This window comes from Palaemon carinicauda, chromosome 25, assembly GCF_036898095.1.
Source record: "Palaemon carinicauda isolate YSFRI2023 chromosome 25, ASM3689809v2, whole genome shotgun sequence".
Lineage (NCBI taxonomy): Eukaryota > Metazoa > Arthropoda > Malacostraca > Decapoda > Palaemonidae > Palaemon > Palaemon carinicauda.
In genome coordinates this window covers 104,892,081-104,913,373 of record NC_090749.1, presented here as the reverse complement: position 1 = coordinate 104,913,373, position 21,293 = coordinate 104,892,081, and the positions used below count along the sequence as shown (strand labels likewise).

Sequence of the window (21,293 nt, the reverse complement as noted above, 5' to 3'; positions counted from 1 at the left end):
CGTACAAAGTTGAAATTGTGGAAAGATTTGTAATGGTTTTAGGGCTTAAGCAGCTTCCTACTGTATAATATTTCTTTGAGTGATACAGTATTTATATTCTCAAGTTCTGAAAGGAATAGAGAGGTATTTGATAGCCTTATATCATAAATACTGTACAATGTGGAATTAAACTTTTTATACTCCACACGGACTAGAATCAAGCCGCAATCTTTGCTCAAAGAATCTTCCGAAGGTAAGACTATCTCTAGACTCATATAATTTACATAATACAAGGAGATGATATAATAATTTTGTATTCAATTCAGTATTTGTCATTTTTCTATCAATTTCTAACATAAAATACTAGCAGATTTGATAAATGAATTACCGAGAAAAATGCTTCCTCACTGAGAGAATATTGTGATTCGAAGATGACCGCCTCTGTAGTTTTGTCTTACTATTATCACTATTATAATTTTTAATTTTTTAAAGTTTTATTTCAACCGCATTTTGATATTATTTCTATTTTTATTTGATGTGTAAAATATTACAACAAATGCAGCCGTTTCTAGTCCACTGCAGGACAAAGGTCCCAGACATGTCTTTACTCAATTTCATCACCATGCTGGCCAACTGCGGATTGGTGATGGTGGGAGACTTTATTCTGATATACTCACAGCAAACCAACCTAGTATGGCTGGCCCTAACTAGTACAGCTTTGCTGAGAGTGGTAATACACAAACCCTTTCGAATTTTTTCATCACAGAATCACCATTACCAGCCATTGCCTGGTGTACCCGGGTTCTACTTGGGTACGGAGGATGGCTTGAGCACTAATTTCTCCTTTATCTAAGGGAACCAATGCCAACAGTGTACCTCATGCAATGCACTGTAAACCTTGCTATGGAATCTTTGCAACTTCCCACCTGCACCCACTTTCTTGCCTTCTTTCTCCTCTCTGACATTGTGCCGTTAAACGGACTGGTGATATAAGAGAGAGTCGAAATGGATAAACATTGTGTACATTGTATTATCATCTATTGTATTGAACTACAATATGGGCCTATTGTATTCCTATGATAAAAAACTTATCTAATTGTATAGGGAGACATAAAAAGGCATAGGTCTAAGGCCTACATGAATGTAGTCTATAGGCCTAGGTAAAGAGGGTTAGAAGTTGAGATTTATCTCTCTCTCTCTCTCTCTCTCTCTCTCTCTCTCTCTCTCTCTCTCTCTCTCTCTCTCTCTCTCTCTCTCTCTCTTTTAAGCTTAATACTGTTTGCAGTCAACATAACACGTGTTTGCTAATTACACATTCTCTCTCTCTCTCTCTCTCTCTCTCTCTCTCTCTCTCTCTCTCTCTCTCTCTCTCTCTCTCTCTCTCTCTCAAGTTTAAGACTGCAGTCAACATAACTCGTGTTTGCTAATTCTCTCTCTCTCTCTCTCTCTCTCTCTCTCTCTCTCTCTCTCTCTCTCTCTCTCTCTCTCACTTAAGCTTAATACTGTTTGCAGTCAACATAACACGTGTTTGCTAATTACACATTCTCTCTCTCTCTCTCTCTCTCTCTCTCTCTCTCTCTCTCTCTCTCTCTCTCTCTCTCTCTCTCTCTCTCTCTCACTTAAGCTTAATACTGTTTGCAGTCAACATAACACGTGTTTGCTAATTACACATTCTCTCTCTCTCTCTCTCTCTCTCTCTCTCTCTCTCTCTCTCTCTCTCTCTCTCTCTCTCTCTCTCTCTCTCTCTGAGGTTTAAGACTAAGCTGTCAACATAACTCGTGTTTGCCAATTCTCTCTCTCTCTCTCTCTCTCTCTCTCTCTCTCTCTCTCTCTCTCTCTCTCTCTCTCTCTCTCTCTCTCTCTCTCAATAGTAAATCGCAGTGCAAATATATCCCAGTCAAATCCACAAAGTAAACTCTCTTCACTTGTGTATTTCATCCACAAATGTGTATAATTAAGTGTCTTGAACACCTGCTAGCTGGTCCTAGCCGAGGTCACCCAAATTGGGGTGTAGCTTTGATGAGAATATTTAAATATTTACTTTTTATCGTAATTTAAATAATTAAATTTAAGTTCTAAGTTTCATTTTGAAGATGGTCGGTCTAGGCGCCATTTCTGACCTAACCAGCGCTAGACCTAGTTTCTATTTATTCAATTCCCGATAGATAACTGGAATACCTCTCCCCCCTTCCCTTCTATTCAATCACCCCCTCCCCATCTATCAATCACCACTCCCCTTCCAGTCCCCCTCCCCCCTGCACCCCTGGCGATAATAATATTTCTTTAATCATATGTGGATTTAGTCTTTCACACTCGACCGTGGACGGAGCCAACATGGCTCTTCCATCGACCGCCAAAATTGTTCTAACTTTTCCTCTTATCCTGACCGTATTTTTACTTCCTGGGACATTTGGCCAGGCCCATGAAGTGCAGGACATAGGACGCTACTCCGACGGACAGCCAAAAGTCGAAGGATACGAAGAAGTGAAGGAGAAACTTAGGAAAATATTCGATGAAGGTGTGGAACAAGATCCTGAGGACGGATTCAATCCATCCTCAAAACGTGACTTTTTACCCCTTCGAAGGCGTCAGTTGGAGTCCTTTTATACTGCAGGGAGGAGGGATTCCTTAGGGAGAGGGTTAAATCCTTCCCGGGGAAGTGAAAATAGGAGACATGGACATTCAGGACATGAGGACACCAAAGGATTTCTAAATGAATGGATAATTCACCTGACTGGAGGCGAAGAAATAGCAGCTTCTGTAGCCAGGGACCTCGGCTACGAATTTCTAGGTCAGGTAAGTCATTATCTGCACAAAGGACTCATTATTAGCTTGTCGAACCCCCAGAAGAACTCCTCAATAGCTTGTTGAACCCTCAAATAGACTCAGTAGCTTGTCAAATTCCCAAAAGAACTCCTTAGTAGCTCGTTGAACTCTCAAATAGACTCAGTAGCTTGCCAAACTCCCAAAAGAACTCCTCAGTAGCTTGTTGAACCATCAAATAGACTCAATAGCTTGTCAAACCCCAGAATAACTCCTCAGTAGCTTGTCGATCCCATAAAAGAACTCTTTAGTAGCTTGTTGAACCCCCAAATAAACTCAATAGCTTGTCAAACTCCCAAAAGAACTCCTCAGTAGCTTCTTGAACCCTCAAATAGACTCAGTGGCTTGTTGAACCCTCAAATAGACTCAGTAGCTTGTCAAACTCCCAAAAGAACTCCTCAGTAGCTTGTTGAACCCTCAAATAGACTCAGTGGCTTGTTGAACCCTCAAATAGACTCAGTAGCTTGTCAAACTCCCAAAAGAACTCCTCAGTAGCTTGTTGAACACTCAAATAGACTCAGTAGCCTGTCAAACTCCCAAAAGAACTCCTCAGTAGCTTGTTGAACCCTCAAATAGACTCAGTAGCTTGTCAAACTCCCAAAAGAACTCCTCAGTAGCTTGTTGAACCCTCAAATAGACTCAGTGGCTTGTTGAATCCTCAAATAGACTCAGTAGCTTGTCAAACTCCCAAAAGAACTCCTCAGTAGCTTGTTGAACCCTCAAATAGACTCAGTAGTTTATCAAACTCCGAAAAGAACTCCTCAGTAGCTTGTTGAACCCTCAAATAGACTCAGTAGCTTGTCAAACTCCCAAAAGAACTCCTCAGTAGCTTGTTGAACCCTCAAAAGAGCTCCTCAGTAGCTTGTTGAATCCTCAAATAGACTCAGTAGTTTATCAAACTCCGAAAAGAACTCCTCAGTAGCTTGTTGAACCCTCAAATAGACTCAGTAGCTTGTCAAACTCCCAAAAGAACTCCTCAGTAGCTTGTTGAACCCTCAAAAGAGCTCCTCAGTAGCTTGTTGAATCCTCAAATAGACTCAGTAGTTTATCAAACTCCCAAAAGAACTCCTCAGTAGCTTGTTGAACCCTCAAATAGACTCAGTAGCTTGTCAAACTCCCAAAAGAACTCCTCAGTAGCTTGTAGAACCCTCAAATAGACTCAGTAGCCTGTCAAACTCCCAAAAGAACTCCTCAGTAGCTTGTTGAACCCTCAAATAGACTCAGTAGTTTATCAAACTCCGAAAAGAACTCCTCAGTAGCTTGTTGAACCCTCAAATAGACTCAGTAGCTTGTCAAACTCCCAAAAGAACTCCTCAGTAGCTTGTTGAACCCTCAAAAGAGCTCCTCAGTAGCTTGTTGAATCCTCAAATAGACTCAGTAGTTTATCAAACTCCGAAAAGAACTCCTCAGTAGCTTGTTGAACCCTCAAATAGACTCAGTAGCTTGTCAAACTCCCAAAAGAACTCCTCAGTAGCTTGTTGAACCCTCAAATAGACTCAGTAGCCTGTCAAACTCCCAAAAGAACTCCTCAGTAGCTTGTTGAACCCTCAAATAGACTCAGTAGCCTGTCAAACTCCCAAAAGAACTCCTCAGTAGCTTGTTGAACCCTCAAATAGACTCAGTAGCTTGTCAAACTCCCAAAAGAACTCCTCAGTAGCTTGTTGAACCCTCAAATAGACTCAGTAGCCTGTCAAACTCCCAAAAGAACTCCTCAGTAGCTTGTTGAACCCTCAAATAGACTCAGTAGCCTGTCAAACTCCCAAAAGAACTCCTCAGTAGCTTGTTGAACCCTCAAATAGACTCAGTAGCCTGTCAAACTCCCAAAAGAACTCCTCAGTAGCTTGTTGAACCTTCAAATAGATTCAGTAGCTTGCCAAACTCCCAAAAGAACTCCTCAGTAGCTTGTTGAATCCTCAAATAGACTCAGTAGCTTGTCAAACTCCAAAAAGAACTCCTCAGTAGCTTCTTGAACCCTCAAATAGACTCAGTAGCTTGTCAAACTCCCAAAAGAACTCCTCAGTAGCTTGTTGAACCCTCAAATAGACTCAGTAGCTTGTCAAACTCCCAAAAGAACTCCTCAGTAGCTTGTTGAACCCTCAAATAGACTCAGTAGCTTGTCAAACTCCAAAAGAACTCCTCAGTAGCTTCTTGAACCCTCAAATAGACTCATTAGTTTGTCAAACTCCCAAAAGAACTCCTCAGTAGCTTCTTGAACCCTCAAATAGACTCAGTAGCTTGTGGATCCCCCAAAAGAACTCCTCAGTAGCTTGTTGAACCCTCAAATAGACTCATTAGTTTGTCAAACTCCCCAAAGAACTCCTCAGTAGCTTGTCGAACCCTCAAATAGACTCATTAGTTTGTCAAACTCCCCAAAGAACTCCTCAGTAGCTTGTCGAACCCCAAACCACTGAAGTCCATTCAGTAAATTGATGGGCGATAGCCAGGGATCGAATGTAGTTCAGTAGGACTGATATGTAAAACAGTTTGATTTCCCTGCAGGACAAAGGCCTCAGACATGTCTTTGTTCATGTTTGGGGTTTGGCCAGTTTTCATCACTACGCTGGCAAACTGCAGATTGGTGATGGTGGGAGATTTTAGTCTGACTGCTTACAGCGAACCTATCTAGTAGGCGTGGTACTGAGTTTTGCATATATTATATATAACACATACTGATATATGTATATATTAGGTGTGTAATATAGGCTATATATATATATATATATATATATATATATATATATATATATATATATATATATATATATATATATATTCCAATCACTTCCATTGAAAATATTTAAATCAATATTTTACAGATGGGCTGTGATGACGTCACAGCTAATGCATTCTAGCACACGCAAATTTTATATAAAATCTTACTATTTAAACAAAAAAAATATATCCTTATTCTACCCTACTTAAGAACATAGTCTATGTCATTGAAATTTCTAATAGATATTTGAAGGTATTTACGAATTCCGACCTTAAAAAATGTTAATGAATTCAACACATGTGTTCAAATATCTAAGACGCATACGAGCAGTCCTTGTCAGATGTGCGATGACGTCATGTTTGAAACGAACGGCAATTGACGTATTTATTTAGTATTATTGATTATATGTATCTAAATTACATATTTATTTGATTAAATAGATGTGAAGATTATTTGTAAGCAGGGGAATACCTTTAATATAAGTTTATGATTGATATTTATGTAATATCCTATTCAATTAGCAGGGATGGGGTCGAACCTGTTGCCATAAGGTCGAATATGGCATTCTGGACCATCAAGTGTGCCCTTCTATGGCCTTTGATATATGTACATTATGTGTAGTATATTTCTGCTTTGACACAATATTGTGCATTTGAAACCATTCTGCTGTGTGTAAACACATATAAATACATACACACTGACAATAGGAAAGATGTGTTCAGTGATGTTCCTTCCAGAGAATGGAAGCAATTTTTCCTTGAGTTCAATGAATCCTAACTTAATACAACCAGCAATTTTTTCCTTGCCAGCTGCAACAGCTGTTGTAGATGACAAGGAAAAACTGCTAGTTGCAGTGAGTGTGATTTAACGTATGATTGACGAGAGAGTTCCTGTTTTAATTGTATGAAAAACAGCTTTCCTTTAGGTAACCTCAATGCAAGGACAAGAGGAACAGACATTTTAACAACTTCAAAAAGCAATGTCACAAAGGAGGACTAAATTTTACTTCCTTATTATAATAATCTATGCCCTGATGGTGTTCTAGCTATGATGGCTAAAAACTAGGGATTTATTGAACATCTTTAGAAAGCAAATAACTGATTTTATTCAATGAAAACAGCTGTATTTAAACTGATACAATTTATTACTTGGATGTTGAATTATTATATGTGATTGTTTAAAAAGTACCTACTTTCCAATATGAAATATTTGAAAAGGTTATATTGTTAATATTTATAAGCTATCTTTTCCAATAGATTAATATTTTTTTATTTATCACTTCAATACAATCTCTCTCTCTCTCTCTCTCTCTCTCTCTCTCTCTCTCTCTCTCTCTCTCTCTCTCTCTCTCTCTCTCTCTCTGATAACTCTATTTATTATATTTGCACAGCACTCGAAGACCCTAAGTAGACTTAACAGTCCTCTCTATCAATATTTTCTCAGCTCGCGTCCACACACACACACACACACTCTCACTCACTCACACACCCACCGTAATGAAACTAGATTTATATATATATATATATATATATATATATATATATATATATATATATATATATATATATATATATATATATCAATATTTCAAGGCCATACTTCCTTCCTCTCTCCTTAGTCTACTCTCTGGTTTAGAAGTAGTGTCCACACCTAACTTCCATAATGGAGAGTTGGTTCAACCATGTATTAGTACGTTGCAATATAGGGTAATTACACATCCCATTTCATATATTTATATATATAATACACTTCTGTTACCCATATAGGCCCCAGAAAGTTTGTTTTGAGCAGTAAGAAAGCTAGTCTTATGCTTACACCCTGGAGATGACCTCCGCGGCTAACTATCCCCAAGATACGTAAAGTAATCCTCTATTGCGCCTCTCTCTCCAGGTCGGCGACTTCCGTGACGTCTACAGGCTGGTGAAGAGAGACCACCCTACCGTGCACAAGAGAGCGGCGCCGGAACTGACGCACGAGCTCAACGTTCACGTCGAAGTTAGTACCATAGGCCTAGGAAAAATTGCGTAAATTTCCCCCTGCTAGATATCTCAATGTAAAACTAGGATTTATGCGCTAATATTTACCCTATACTTGGAAAAGTAAATTACTATCTAACTCTCTGCATGCTAATATCCCTTCATCTTATGTCAAACACCCTTCCCCGTCCAAGAAATCTCATCTTTCTATTTCAAACAAGGTCAAATGGGCAGAACAGCTGTTTGTGAAAGAAAGGTCGAAGAGGGCAATGCTGCCGCAGACCAATTTGGTAGACGATGCCTATGATCCGTATGCACCTCTCATCCGCGTGAAACGAAGGGAGTTCGGGGACGAGACGCCGATGAGGGAAGGAGGTAAACGAACGGAGAGATCGGCCATGTCCGCCCACGCGTTAGAATTGGAGAGAATGTTCAATGACGAGCTATGGGTTCATCAGTGGTATCTGGTGAGGTTGATCGGTGTTTCATTACTATCGTCTGAAAACATTTTGAGCTAATGATTTTCTTAAAGACCCGTGCGATAAATGTTAAATTACTCCGCTCCTCTCCGCACGCCGCAGTTCGACACACGCACACGCAGTGACCTGCCAAAACTGGATCTTCAGGTGGTCCCCGTTTGGAAGTCTGGGGTGACGGGGAAAGGAGTGAAGCTTCTGGTCTTGGACGACGGCCTCGAGTGGAATCACGAAGACATTGAGCAAAACTACGTGAGAATACTTTTTGAGTATTTAGGCATCGTTCCGCAGTACTAGCTCTTTTGGCACGATGATTATTTTGAAATTTTCACGGAAGTTGGCTTTATTATCGGGTGCTGATTGGCCACCTTTAGAGACGGCATACATAGGTATTGCAAGCGCCTTCAGAGCCAGGGTTCATTTTATTCAAAGCTAGATTCGTGGATCTCTCAGTGACAAAATGTCAAAGTTAGTTTATTGCGTACCCTAGGTTACAAAGCATTAGCGGAGACATATGAAGTACTACAGAAAAGCAAGGTGATTGTTGTAAGCTCTCGACCGGGGCCCATCTTTCGTGATTCAGCCAATACATGCAAACTGAAGTGTAATGTAAGAGAATAATTAATATGGTGTAGGCTACATATGCGCATATTGTACAATACGCAATTCTAGTGATTCATTCCATCTTTTTTTATTCAACATTCCAAAGTCTGGTAATTAGTGAAATACAACTGTCACTGACCGATGAACAGACTAGGATTAGCCAGCTAACACAAAGAAATGTGACGCCGTCACACGGCAGTTAAGAAAAACGCTAAATTCAATAGAGAAAGATGAGTGATTCTGATTGGGAATATTTGTGTACGCGTAGACAAATTTCCTTCCCGAGGTTGAGTTTCATGTCTAAGTTTAACGCTTCTTAATATTGCTCTTTTATATCTATATTGTATAGGTTTTCTTCTGCTTTCTTTAAAGTTCTGATTTCTGGCATTTCTATAAGATAGTTTTTTTCCCTTGATGTATAAATTCAATCGGTAATAGAATGGGTTTTATAATGAACACACGATAAATGATTACTAAAAATAGGAATAATAGTAGCTATAGGCCTAGGTCTATATCGCTCCTTCCAACTGACATTACATACATCATAATATTACCCAAGAGAAGATTTCTCCTGGAAGAATAAACTTGCAGTTTCTGCCACACGCCAATTCCATATCTATCAATATCATCCCATCCAGGACGCCAGCATCAGCTACGACTTCAACGACAACGACGAGGACCCTTCGCCGAGGTACGACGAACACTTTTCGAATTCCCACGGCACGCGGTGCGTCGGTGAGATCGCCATGGCGCCAAACAACAGAAAGTGCGGCGTCGGCGTGGCGTACGGTGCGAGCGTAGGGGGTGAGTTCTTCTAGAGCTATATATACTGAGCAGTATTTATGGGTAGTTGCGCTTTATCTGTGCAAGTGTAGGCCTACCTGGAAAGTGCGGTGTTGGAGTGGTGTGCGGTGAAAGTGTAGGGCGTGAGTGTTTTAGGCCTATATACGCTGAGAAGTATTCATGGGTAGTTTTGCTTAATCTATGAAGGTATAGGCCTACATGTATTATATGAAATAATAGCAGTGTTTAAGAGATGATTGCTAATGTTGTATTGTCCTTAGGATGTATCAAGTATGATAAGTTGTTCTGTATTTTCTTGTCTTAAGATTTTATGTTGATTAAACTGTGAGTTTTGAACACTTGAAAGTGCAATTAACGTAGACCTATTGCTTTTATGATATATATAAGGCATTAGGTTTCTCTACTTCTGTTTCAAGAATTCATTATGTATAAACATTAAATTTATTACCCTTGGAATATCAGTACACACAGTAAACATTATATAACCAAAAACCTCAATCACCAACCAGAGTAGGTCTATGTAACGAGTGATAATAATTCATATCTCTTTCCTTCGCGTAAAGGAATCCGGATGCTGGACGGTCCAGTAAGCGATGTGATCGAAGGATTATCGTTGGGATGGCCGGTTGGTAAAGCCGACATCATCTCCTGTTCCTGGGGACCAACCGACGACGGCCGCAGGGTCGAGGGTCCCGGGAGGCTCGCCGACATAGCGCTACGTAAAGGGGTCACCGAGGTGAGATCCAGTGAACATTTGAGTTTCATGTGCATATCTTATTGCTTTTTATTCCCGCGGCAATGCAGACAGGAGACCAGGGATGATTTGGACGTCAGGAACTTTTGTAACGTCACAAGTGATATAGGTTTAATTTCAATAATGAACGCTGAAATGTATCTTCACGTCCATCATAAGTTTGCTTGTTTTTAACTTCCACCCTCTGTAAGGTTTTCTCTTTTGTTTTCCCAACTGCTGTTCCCAGAACAAACGCTTGCCCTTGTCTCGTCTGTCTCCAGATCTGTCTCATTGTCCTTCTCCAGATCTGTAATCGATGCAACGTCCTGAAGATGACTTCCTACTCTACAATTCAATTACAATTCTACCCTTCTTAAATCTTACTTGCTATCTAGTTATTCTTCTGAAATTAAACAGATTAGTACATCTTTAAAAAATACCTACTCATGTCAGTGTTTCACCTTGTTTAAACTGCAGTATCTTTCCACAAAAAAAGGTAGGCCTTTCTCAGATAGTGAATGCAGCTACCGTTGAGCAAACGCTGTGTATCAACCCAGGCAAATTGGCATCATTACCTTCTAGGTCATCTAACTCAACAAAGGATTTACGTCTCATTTCTAAGATAATATCCTGTATGATCTTCCAGAAAATTTCTGATGATTCAGCAGTTTCATATTCATCGGAGCTTCATCCAAAGCTTCAAGTTCTTCAGCTCAATAATCTTGTCAGTTGCAGCAGCAGTTGTTGAAGTACCTCTAACAGGAAGGTCTGGAAGGTCTAAAAGACCAAGGGAAAGGTTTTAGCTGAAGGACCAGACCAAATTGGGATTGAGGCAGAAACTGCACAAGAGCACACCAAGGATTAGTTATGCATCTGACAAATGAGGGGGAAGACATGATGTACAAACGTTCATGACTGCAGTGACGAATATAAGAATATTTTTCAAACTTTCTCAGTCCTTGCTTAAGCTATCTTTTCTAAGTACCTTATCAAATTTACTTAACCTTGATCTAATGAGTAACACTTACTTCAGGGTCGGGACGGCAAGGGCATAGTTTATGTGTGGGCCGCGGGCAATGGCGGGTCGGCAGGAGACGACTGCAACTGCGATGGCTACACCTCCAGCATCTACACCCTCAGCATAAGCAGCGCCTCGGAGACGGGTCTCTTCCCCTGGTACGGGGAGAGGTGCGCGTCGACTCTGGCTGCCGCCTACTCTTCGGGGGCGTACACGGACCAGAAGATAGTGAGACCCTTCTCTGTTGCTATTAACATCCTCGGCGATAACTAGAGAGTTTTTCCCATTCTGTGTTAGACAAACCTAAGTCCAACGACCATCAACATTGGTTGTATTTCTAATTAGTTTTCAAGAGAACTCTTAATTAAGACTCTCTAAGTCAATCAAATAATTATTCATAATTTGATATTTCTTCTTTTTCACATAATTCCTCTTATCCGTAGAAGAATTCTAGACATGGCGATAGGCTCTGCTAATAGTGGTAGCAGTATTAATATTAAAAACACTGATCTCATATTGAGGACTCCCCCACCAGGCAACAACTGACCTGCGCAACAGCTGCACGGACAAGTTCTCCGGGACATCAGCAGCGGCTCCTCTGGCCGCAGGGATCTTTGCTCTGGCACTGGAAGTGAAGTAGGTCTATCCCGCTGAGAGGTGCAAGAGTTCTCTGCCGTTGGTTTAATCGTGTCTTGTCTATGATCGTAGGAATGTAGATTTCCAGTTTCTTTTTTCTCACTTCCGAAGGTGATGGGACTAAGATTTGTGCATAGCTCGTGTAGTTCATTCAGCTGTGCTTATCTGGAATCACCTTAAAAGCTATCAAATCCAACTTTTCAAAAAACAGGTCTAGATAATTTTCCAACTTTCTCACCACAAAATCCTTGTTAATACTTTGCCTATGAACTTTTAATAATGCAATCCAGTGTTTCATGGTCCGGCATACTCACAAGTTCTTCTTTCATCGCCGTTGATAGTCCAGAGCTAACGTGGAGGGACATGCAGCACGCCGTGGTCTGGAGCTCTGAATGGGCGCCGCTGGGACACAACAGCGGCTGGCTCACCAACGGGAAAGGTCTGAAGTTTAACTCGCGATTCGGATTCGGCCTCTTGAATGCAGACGGTCTCGTTCGGTTGGTCGGGAACTGGACGAGGGTCCCGGAAAAAGCTATTTGCACAGTCAGCAAAACCTCCAGGTGATGTTGATTGAGAAGCAATAATTTGTCTTAAAGCTGATTGTCTTCTTATCGAACTATATTTTGGGAATTTATCGCAGTAACTTGAGACTTCACTAATCAATTTAGGAGTAGGCATACCTATTTGAATTAAGATATATCACACCTTTGTTTATCAGCGCTTGACTCAACATCAAACACTTTATTTTTTCACATTCTGATATGTGAATTTTACAATGCAACTTCCTGCTAGGTCTCAGATTTGATACACAAAACTGCCTCTGTATTTATTTGTAGTTAATTTTCATCTCAAAGGGAATCCAAGACGATAAAAACGGGTGAGTCGGTCATCTTGGAGTTCACCACCGATGGATGCGAGGGTACCGAAGACGAAGTCAGGTCACTGGAGCACGTGCAAGTCATCGCTAACATCGACTACACAAGGAGAGGGGCCTTGTCTATATCTCTCACAAGTCCCTCGGGTGAGTATTATCCGTAGCTCTACTCTGTGCCATCTTTCCTTGTGGATAGACTCGCTCTATATTTTGCTCTATCCTTCGCATCACCATAATTTTAAGTTAATGCATTTGTTTAGGAGGAAAGATTGCTTACCATATGCTAAATTCATGCTACCCTATCTGGTCCAGCACAAGAAAAACTGTCTGAAGTATATATTGATATCGAATCCTTTTTCTTAGGAGTAGTACCAGTCTGCTTAGATTGCAAGGCAATGGATGCTAAACCTCACGCTAGGCCTACAACTCAGTCTGCGATACGACAGGATTTGATAACCACTTCATAAGATTATGCAAATATTGGCTTTTCCTAGGAATGTCAGGATGCCTGAAACTTTAAATCAATCAATTTTCCTAGGAACGAGGACAGTGCTCCTAAACGAGAGAGTGGACGACGATTCGGAGAAAGGTTTCCACAACTGGCCGCTGATGTCCGTTCACACTTGGGGCGAAGATCCCAGAGGTACTTGGATACTTAATATTACTGACTTGGTAAGTAAATTACTTACAAACTTATCAAATCTACTAATCTGTGTGATCTGTGAATTAAAACGAGCTTTCTGAGTGGGGATACCTTTTCGTGGTGAAAGGGTTTGTGTATCGCCATTATCAGTAAAGCCGTACTAGTTAGCTCCACCCTTACTAGGAGGGTTTGCTGTGAGCAATCAGGCTTAAGTCTCCCATCATTACTGATCCACATTAGCCAGCTTGGTGATGAAAATGGCCAAATCCCAGACATGAGTAAGGACATTTCTAAGGCCTTTGTCCTACAGTGAACTAGAAACGGTGACATTTGTTGCTGTTGTTGAAGTTCCTACGCTATAAGCATATAAATTTTGGGAAAACTGGCTACTCGCTTATCTGGTGCTATCAAAACACACAGTTAAAGCTAGGCCTATAGTATTTGGAGCAAACCCAACCAATCTGAAAGCTACGTAGATAATTCAACCGGCGTTTCCTTTTCCGTTAGACGTCCAGAGACGAAAGCGGCTCCGTCGGGGAGATGGAGTTGCTCCTTCACGGCACAAAGGGCGTCCCAGTGCATCTGCGGCAGGAGAAGTCCTATAGGATCCCTTTCAAGGTAAGAGGCTAGGCCTATAGTAGCCCTTTGTATCAATAAGCTGTCATTTGACCCTTAGGTATAGGCATATTCTATTTAAACCTTCATAATATAGGCTCTAATTTGATTTCTTTGACATTAGTAGACTCTGTCTTGATTACTGTACCTTAAACCCTTATTTGATCATATTGAGTAATTTTCCTTTGATTCTTCTACATTTGCAGACTCTCTCTCTCTCTCTCTCTCTCTCTCTCTCTCTCTCTCTCTCTCTCTCTCTCTCTCTCTCTCTCTCATGTAAACTGTAGACATTGCATAATTATATTGAGGAAAAGGCATATAGGCCTATTGCATATTTGTCTTCAGGAAAAAAGCTGATATTGCATAATAACCTCCATGAAAATGCTGACATTGCATAATTTCATCTTGGAAAAATGCAGATATTGCACAATTTTCTCCATGAAAATTCTTATATTGCGTAATTCTGTCCTGGAAAATGCTTGCAGTGCCTAATTTTTGCCAGGAAAATGCTGATATTGCATAATTATCTCTAGGAAAATGCTGGTATTGCATAATTATCTCTAGGAAAATGCTGATATTGCATAATCATCTCTAGGAAAATGCTGGTATTGCATAATTATCTCTAGGAAAATGCTGGTATTGCATAATTATCTCTAGGAAAATGCTGGTATTGCATAATTATCTCTAGGAAAATGCTGGTATTGCATAATTATCTCTAGGAAAATGCTGGTATTGCATAATTATCTCTAGGAAAATGCTGGTATTGCATAATTATCTCTAGGAAAATGTTGATATTGCATAATTTTTGCCAGGAAAATGCTGATATTGCATAATTTTTGCCAGGAAAATGCTGATATTGCATAATTTTTGCCAAGAAAATGCTGATATTGCACAATTATCTCTAGGAAAATGCTTATATTGCATAATTATCTCTAGGAAAATGCTGACATTGCATAATTATCTCTAGGAAAATGCTGATATTGCATAATTATCTCTAGGAAAATGCTGGTATTGCATAATTATCTCTAGGAAAATGCTGGTATTGCATAATTATCTCTAGGAAAATGCTGGTATTGCATAATTATCTCTAGGAAAATGCTGGTATTGCATAATTATCTCTAGGAAAATGTTGATATTGCATAATTTTTGCCAGGAAAATGCTGATATTGCATAATTTTTGCCAGGAAAATGCTGATATTGCATAATTTTTGCCAAGAAAATGCTGATATTGCACAATTATCTCTAGGAAAATGCTTATATTGCATAATTATCTCTAGGAAAATGCTGACATTGCATAATTATCTCTAGGAAAATGCTGATATTGCATAATTATCTCTAGGAAAATGCTGACATTGCATAATTATCTCTAGGAAAATGCTGATATTGCATAATTTTTGCCAGGAAAATGTTGATATTGCATAATTTTTGCCAAGAAAATGCTGATTTTGCACAATTATCTCTAGGAAAATGCTGATATTGCATAATTTTTGCCAGGAAAATGCTGATATTGCATAATTTTTGCCAGGAAAATGCTGATATTGCATAATTTTTGCCAGGAAAATGCTGATATTGCACAATTATCTCTAGGAAAATGTTGATATTGCATAATTTTTGCCAGGAAAATGCTGATATTGCATAATTTTTGCCAGGAAAATGCTGATATTGCATAATTTTTGCCAGGAAAATGCTGATATTGCACAATTATCTCTTGGAAAATGTTGATATTGCATAATTTTTGCCAGGAAAATGCTGATATTACATAATTTTTGCCAGGAAAATGCTGATATTGCATAATTTTTGCCAGGAAAATGCTGATATTGCATAATTTTTGCCAGGAAAATGCTGATATTGCATAATTTTTGCCAGGAAAATGCTGATATTGCACAATTATCTCTAGGAAAATGTTGATATTGCATAATTTTTGCCAGGAAAATGCTGATATTGCATAATTTTTGCCAGGAAAATGCTGATATTGCACAATTATCTCTTGGAAAATGTTGATATTGCATAATTTTTGCCAGGAAAATGCTGATATTGCATAATTTTTGCCAGGAAAATGCTGATATTGCATAATTTTTGCCAGGAAAATGCTGATATTGCACAATTATCTCTTGGAAAATGCTGATATTGCATAATTTTTGCCAGGAAAATGCTGATATTGCATAATTTTTGCCAGGAAAATGCTGATATTGCACAATTATCTCTTGGAAAATGCTGATATTGCTTAATTTTTGCCAGGAAAATGCTGATATTACATAATTTTTGCCAAGAAAATGCTGATATTGCACAATTATCTCTAGGAAAATGCTGATATTGCATAATTATCTCTAGGAAAATGCTGACATTGCATAATTATCTCTAGGAAAATGCTGATATTGCATAATTTTTGCCAGGAAAATGCTGATATTGCATAATTTTTGCCAGGAAAATGCTGATATTGCATAATTTTTGCCAGGAAAATGCTGATATTGCACACTTATCTCTAGGAAAATGCTGATATTGCATAATTTTTGCCAGGAAAATGCTGATATTGCATAATTTTTGCCAGGAAAATGCTGATATTGCTTAATTTTTGCCAGGAAAATGCTGATATTGCTTAATTTTTTTTCAGGAAAATGCTGATATTGCACAATTATCTCTAGGAAAATGCTGACATTGCATAATTATCTCTAGGAAAATGCTGACATTGCATAATTATCTCTAGGAAAATGTTGACATTGCATAATTATCACTAGGAAAATCATGATATTGCATAATCATCTCTAGGAAAATACTGATATTGCATAATTAACTCTAGGAAAATGCTGATATTGCATAATCATCTCTAGGAAAATGCTGATATTGCATAATTATCTCTAGGAAAATGCTGATATTGCATAATCATCTCTAGGAAAATGCTGATATTGCATAATCATCTCTAGGAAAATGCTGATATTGCATAATTATCTCTAGGAAAATGCTAACATTTGCATAATTATCTCTGGGAAAATGCTGATATTGCATAATTATCGCTAGGAAAATGCTGATAGTGCATAATTATCTCTAGGAAAATGCTGACATTGCATAATTATCTCTGGGAAAATGCTGATATTGCATAATCATCTCTAGGAAAATGCTGACAGTGCATAATTATCTCTAGGAAAATGCTGACAGTGCATAATTATCTCTAGGAAAATGCTGACATTGCATAATTATCTCTAGGAAAATGCTGACAGTGCATAATTATCTCTAGGAAAATGCTGACATTGCATAATTATCTCTAGGAAAATGCTGACAGTGCATAATCATCTCTAGGAAAATGCTGACATTGCATAATTATCTCTAGGAAAATGCTGATTTTGCATAATCATCTCTAGGAAAATGCTGACATTGCATAATCATCTCTAGGAAAATGCTGACATTGCATAATTATCTCTAGGAAAATGCTGACATTGCATAATTATCTCTAGGAAAATGCTGACAGTGCATAATTATCTCTAGGAAAATGCTGACATTGCATAATTATCTCTAGGAAAATGCTGATTTTGCATAATCATCTCTAGGAAAATGCTGACATTGCATAATTATCTCTAGGAAAATGCTGATTTTGCATAATCATCTCTAGGAAAATGCTGACATTGCATAATCATCTCTAGGAAAATGCTGACATTGCATAATTATCTCTAGGAAAATGCTGACATTGCATAATTATCTCTAGGAAAATGCTGACAGTGCATAATTATCTCCAGGAAAATGCTGACAGTGCATAATTATCTCTAGGAAAATGCTGACATTGCATAATTATCTCTAGGAAAATGCTGATATTGCATAATCATCTCTAGGAAAATGCTGACATTGCATAATCATCTCTAGGAAAATGCTGACAGTGCATAATTATCTCTAGGAAAATGCTGACATTGCATAATTATCTCTAGGAAAATGCTGACAGTGCATAATTATCTCTAGGAAAATGCTGACAGTGCATAATCATCTCTAGGAGAATGCTGACATTGCATAATCATCTCTAGGAAAATGCTGACATTGCATAATCATCTCTAGGAAAATGCTGACATTGCATAATCATCTCTAGGAAAATGCTGACATTGCATAATTATCTCTAGGAAAATGCTGACAGTGCATAATCATCTCTAGGAAAATGCTGACATTGCATAATTATCTCTAGGAAAATGCTGATTTTGCATAATCATCTCTAGGAAAATGCTGACATTGCATAATCATCTCTAGGAAAATGCTGACATTGCATAATCATCTAGGAAAATGCTGACATTGCATAATTATCTCTAGGAAAATGCTGACAGTGCATAATTATCTCTAGGAAAATGCTGACATTGCATAATTATCTCTAGGAAAATGCTGACAGTGCATAATCATCTCTAGGAAAATGCTGACATTGCATAATTATCTCTAGGAAAATGGTGACATTGCATAATTATCTCTAGGAAAATGCTGACATTGCATAATTATCTCTAGGAAAATGCTGATTTTGCATAATCATCTCTAGGAAAATGCTGACATTGCATAATCATCTCTAGGAAAATGCTGACATTGCATAATCATCTCTAGGAAAATGCTGACATTGCATAATTATCTCTAGGAAAATGCGGATTTTGCATAATCATCTCTAGGAAAATGCTGATTTTGCATAATCATCTCTAGGAAAATGCTGACATTGCATAATTATCTCTAGGAAAATGCTGACAGTGCATAATCATCTCTAGGAAAATGCTGACATTGCATAATTATCTCTAGGAAAATGCTGATTTTGCATAATCATCTCTAGGAAAATGCTGACATTGCATAATTATCTCTAGGAAAATGCTGACATTGCATAATTATCTCTAGGAAAATGCTGACAGTGCATAATCATCTCTAGGAAAATGCTGACATTGCATAATTATCTCTGGGAAAATGCTGATTTTGCATAATCATCTCTAGGAAAATTCTGACATTGCATAATCATCTCTAGGAAAATGCTGACATTGCATAATCATCTCTAGGAAAATGCTGACAGTGCATAATTATCTCTAGGAAAATGCTGACATTGCATAATTATCTCTAGGAAAATGCTGACATTGCATAATTATCTCTAGGAAAATGCTGACAGTGCATAATCATCTCTAGGAAAATGCGGACATTGCATAATTATCTCTAGGAAAATGCTGATTTTGCATAATCATCTCTAGGAAAATGCTCACAGTGCATAATCATCACTAGGAAAATGCTGACAGTGCATAATTATCTCTAGGAAAATGCTGACATTGCATAATCATCTCTAGGAAAATGCTGACAGTGCATAATTATCTCTAGGAAAATGCTGACAGTGCATAACCATCTCTAGGAAAATGCTGACAGTGCATAATTATCTCTAGGAAAATGCTGATATTGCATAATCATCTCTAGGAAAATGCTGACAGTGCATAATCATCTCTAGGAAAATGCTGATATTGCATAATTATATCTCGGAAAATGCTGACATTGCATAATCATCTCTAGGAAAATGCTGACATTGCATAATTATCTCTGGGAAAATGCTGATATTGCATAATCATCTCTAGGAAAATGCTGACAGTGCATAATCATCTCTAGGAAAATGCTGACAGTGCATAATTATCTCTAGGAAAATGCTGACATTGCATAATCATCTCTAGGAAAATGCTGACATTGCATAATTATCTCTGGGAAAATGCTGATATTGCATAATCATCTCTAGGAAAATGCTGACAGTGCATAATCATCTCTAGGAAAATGCTGACATTTGCATAATTTTCTCCAGGAAGATGTAAATATTGGCGAAGAAGAAGAACATATAGACTTATCCGGAGGCCTCACGGCAGAGGCTTTGAGAACACTTCCTTGGAACAAACTGGTACAACTCTTGCAGCAGAGGTAAGAAAAGAAGAAATAAATCTTTTAATTGAATTTTATATATTTTCTAATTATATTCTATAAACAATTATATATTAACGAGATAAAATTCTTTCATCGTTAAACTTAGGACAAAATCTACGTTTTCGAACGACGATGTGGAACTTCTTCTGTCGGAGTCCAGTTTGGAGAAAGCTGTTCGAAATCTTCACTCCGACCGCGACTTCGGCTTCGAAGAAGAGCGTGATTTAAATTTATTGGTGAAGGAAGTCTTGTCAAGGAAATAAGATATGTTATTTTAATAGTTAAATAAGAAATTAAATAACTTTAAAGCACTTTAGGCTTCTTATTTGATTATATTTAATAATATTTTAACTTCAATGCACGCATATCGAGACGAGTTCAAATGTTGCAGGCAACAGGTCAGACATTTTAATATATACACTAAAAGATCGCTGACAGTCATTTGTTTAAATTGCATAAATAAATATATAGACTTTAAATTAGTTTTATTTGAACCATTTGAAATGACACTTCATATATATACAGTATATATATATATAATATATATATATATATATATATATATATATATATATATATATATATATATATATATATATATATATATATATATATATATATATATATACACAGTCGTTTCTAGTCCGCTGCAGGATAAAGGCCTCACACATGGTTTGGTCATGTCAGGGGATTGGCCAGTTTTCATCACCACGCTACCCACTGCGTATAGGTGACGGTGGGAGACTTTAGTCTAACCTCCCACAGCAAACCAACCTAGTGTAGGTGACCCTGCCCAAGGCGATACGCAAACCCTTTCACCCGCGTTAAGGTATCTCCACTCAGAATGGATATATATATATATATATATATATATATATATATATATATATATATATATATATATATATATGTATATATATCTATATATCTATATATATATATATATATATATATATATATATATATATATATATATATATATATATATATATATATATATATATATATATATATATATAGATTCCCTTCACTATATATGGAGCTGAATTTAGGCTGCATAGGCCTAAGGCCTATCTTCGATCACACGAGCACATTCAACCCTTAAATACCTCCCCTCCCCCCCCCCCTTTCCAATCATTGCCTACAGTCCTCCCCGCATGATATGCAATAACAGCGTTAAAACCCAGTTTTTTTTTTCCATTTATAATTATGGAAAACCCTTGGTAAGAGATACCTTAGAATGACGCAGTTCACTTTGTAGAGAGAGAGAGAGAGAGAGAGAGAGAGAGAGAGAGAGAGAGAGAGAGAGAGAGAGAGAGAGAGAGAGAGAGATGCTAGCGTGAGTGCATTTGTTACTTTTATCATAAATTTAAGTTTTACTGGGTCATAATACCGTTAGAATTTCTCTCTAACTCTCTAACTCTCTCTCTCTCTCTCTCTTTCTCTCATCTCTCTCTCTCTCTCTCTCTCTCTCTCTCTCTCTCTCTCTCTCTCTCAATTGGCCACCCATA

The 21,293-nt window shown here is 38.1% G+C and overlaps 1 protein-coding gene across 1 annotated transcript; it reads left to right on the top strand.

The window, feature by feature from the left end:
• The first annotated feature begins 2,270 nt into the window (after positions 1-2,270).
• Positions 2,271-20,179, top strand: LOC137618795 (neuroendocrine convertase 1-like). The gene is made up of 14 exons (XM_068348994.1): positions 2,271-2,775; positions 7,406-7,510; positions 7,713-7,958; positions 8,073-8,219; positions 9,209-9,374; positions 9,938-10,110; positions 11,141-11,353; positions 11,661-11,761; positions 12,103-12,321; positions 12,616-12,782; positions 13,174-13,307; positions 13,786-13,896; positions 19,667-19,779; positions 19,889-20,179. Exons 1-14 carry the CDS (start codon positions 2,314-2,316, stop codon positions 20,043-20,045), a joined length of 2,514 nt encoding a protein of 837 aa, XP_068205095.1. The 5' UTR covers positions 2,271-2,313; the 3' UTR covers positions 20,046-20,179.
• The last annotated feature ends 1,114 nt before the right edge of the window (positions 20,180-21,293 follow it).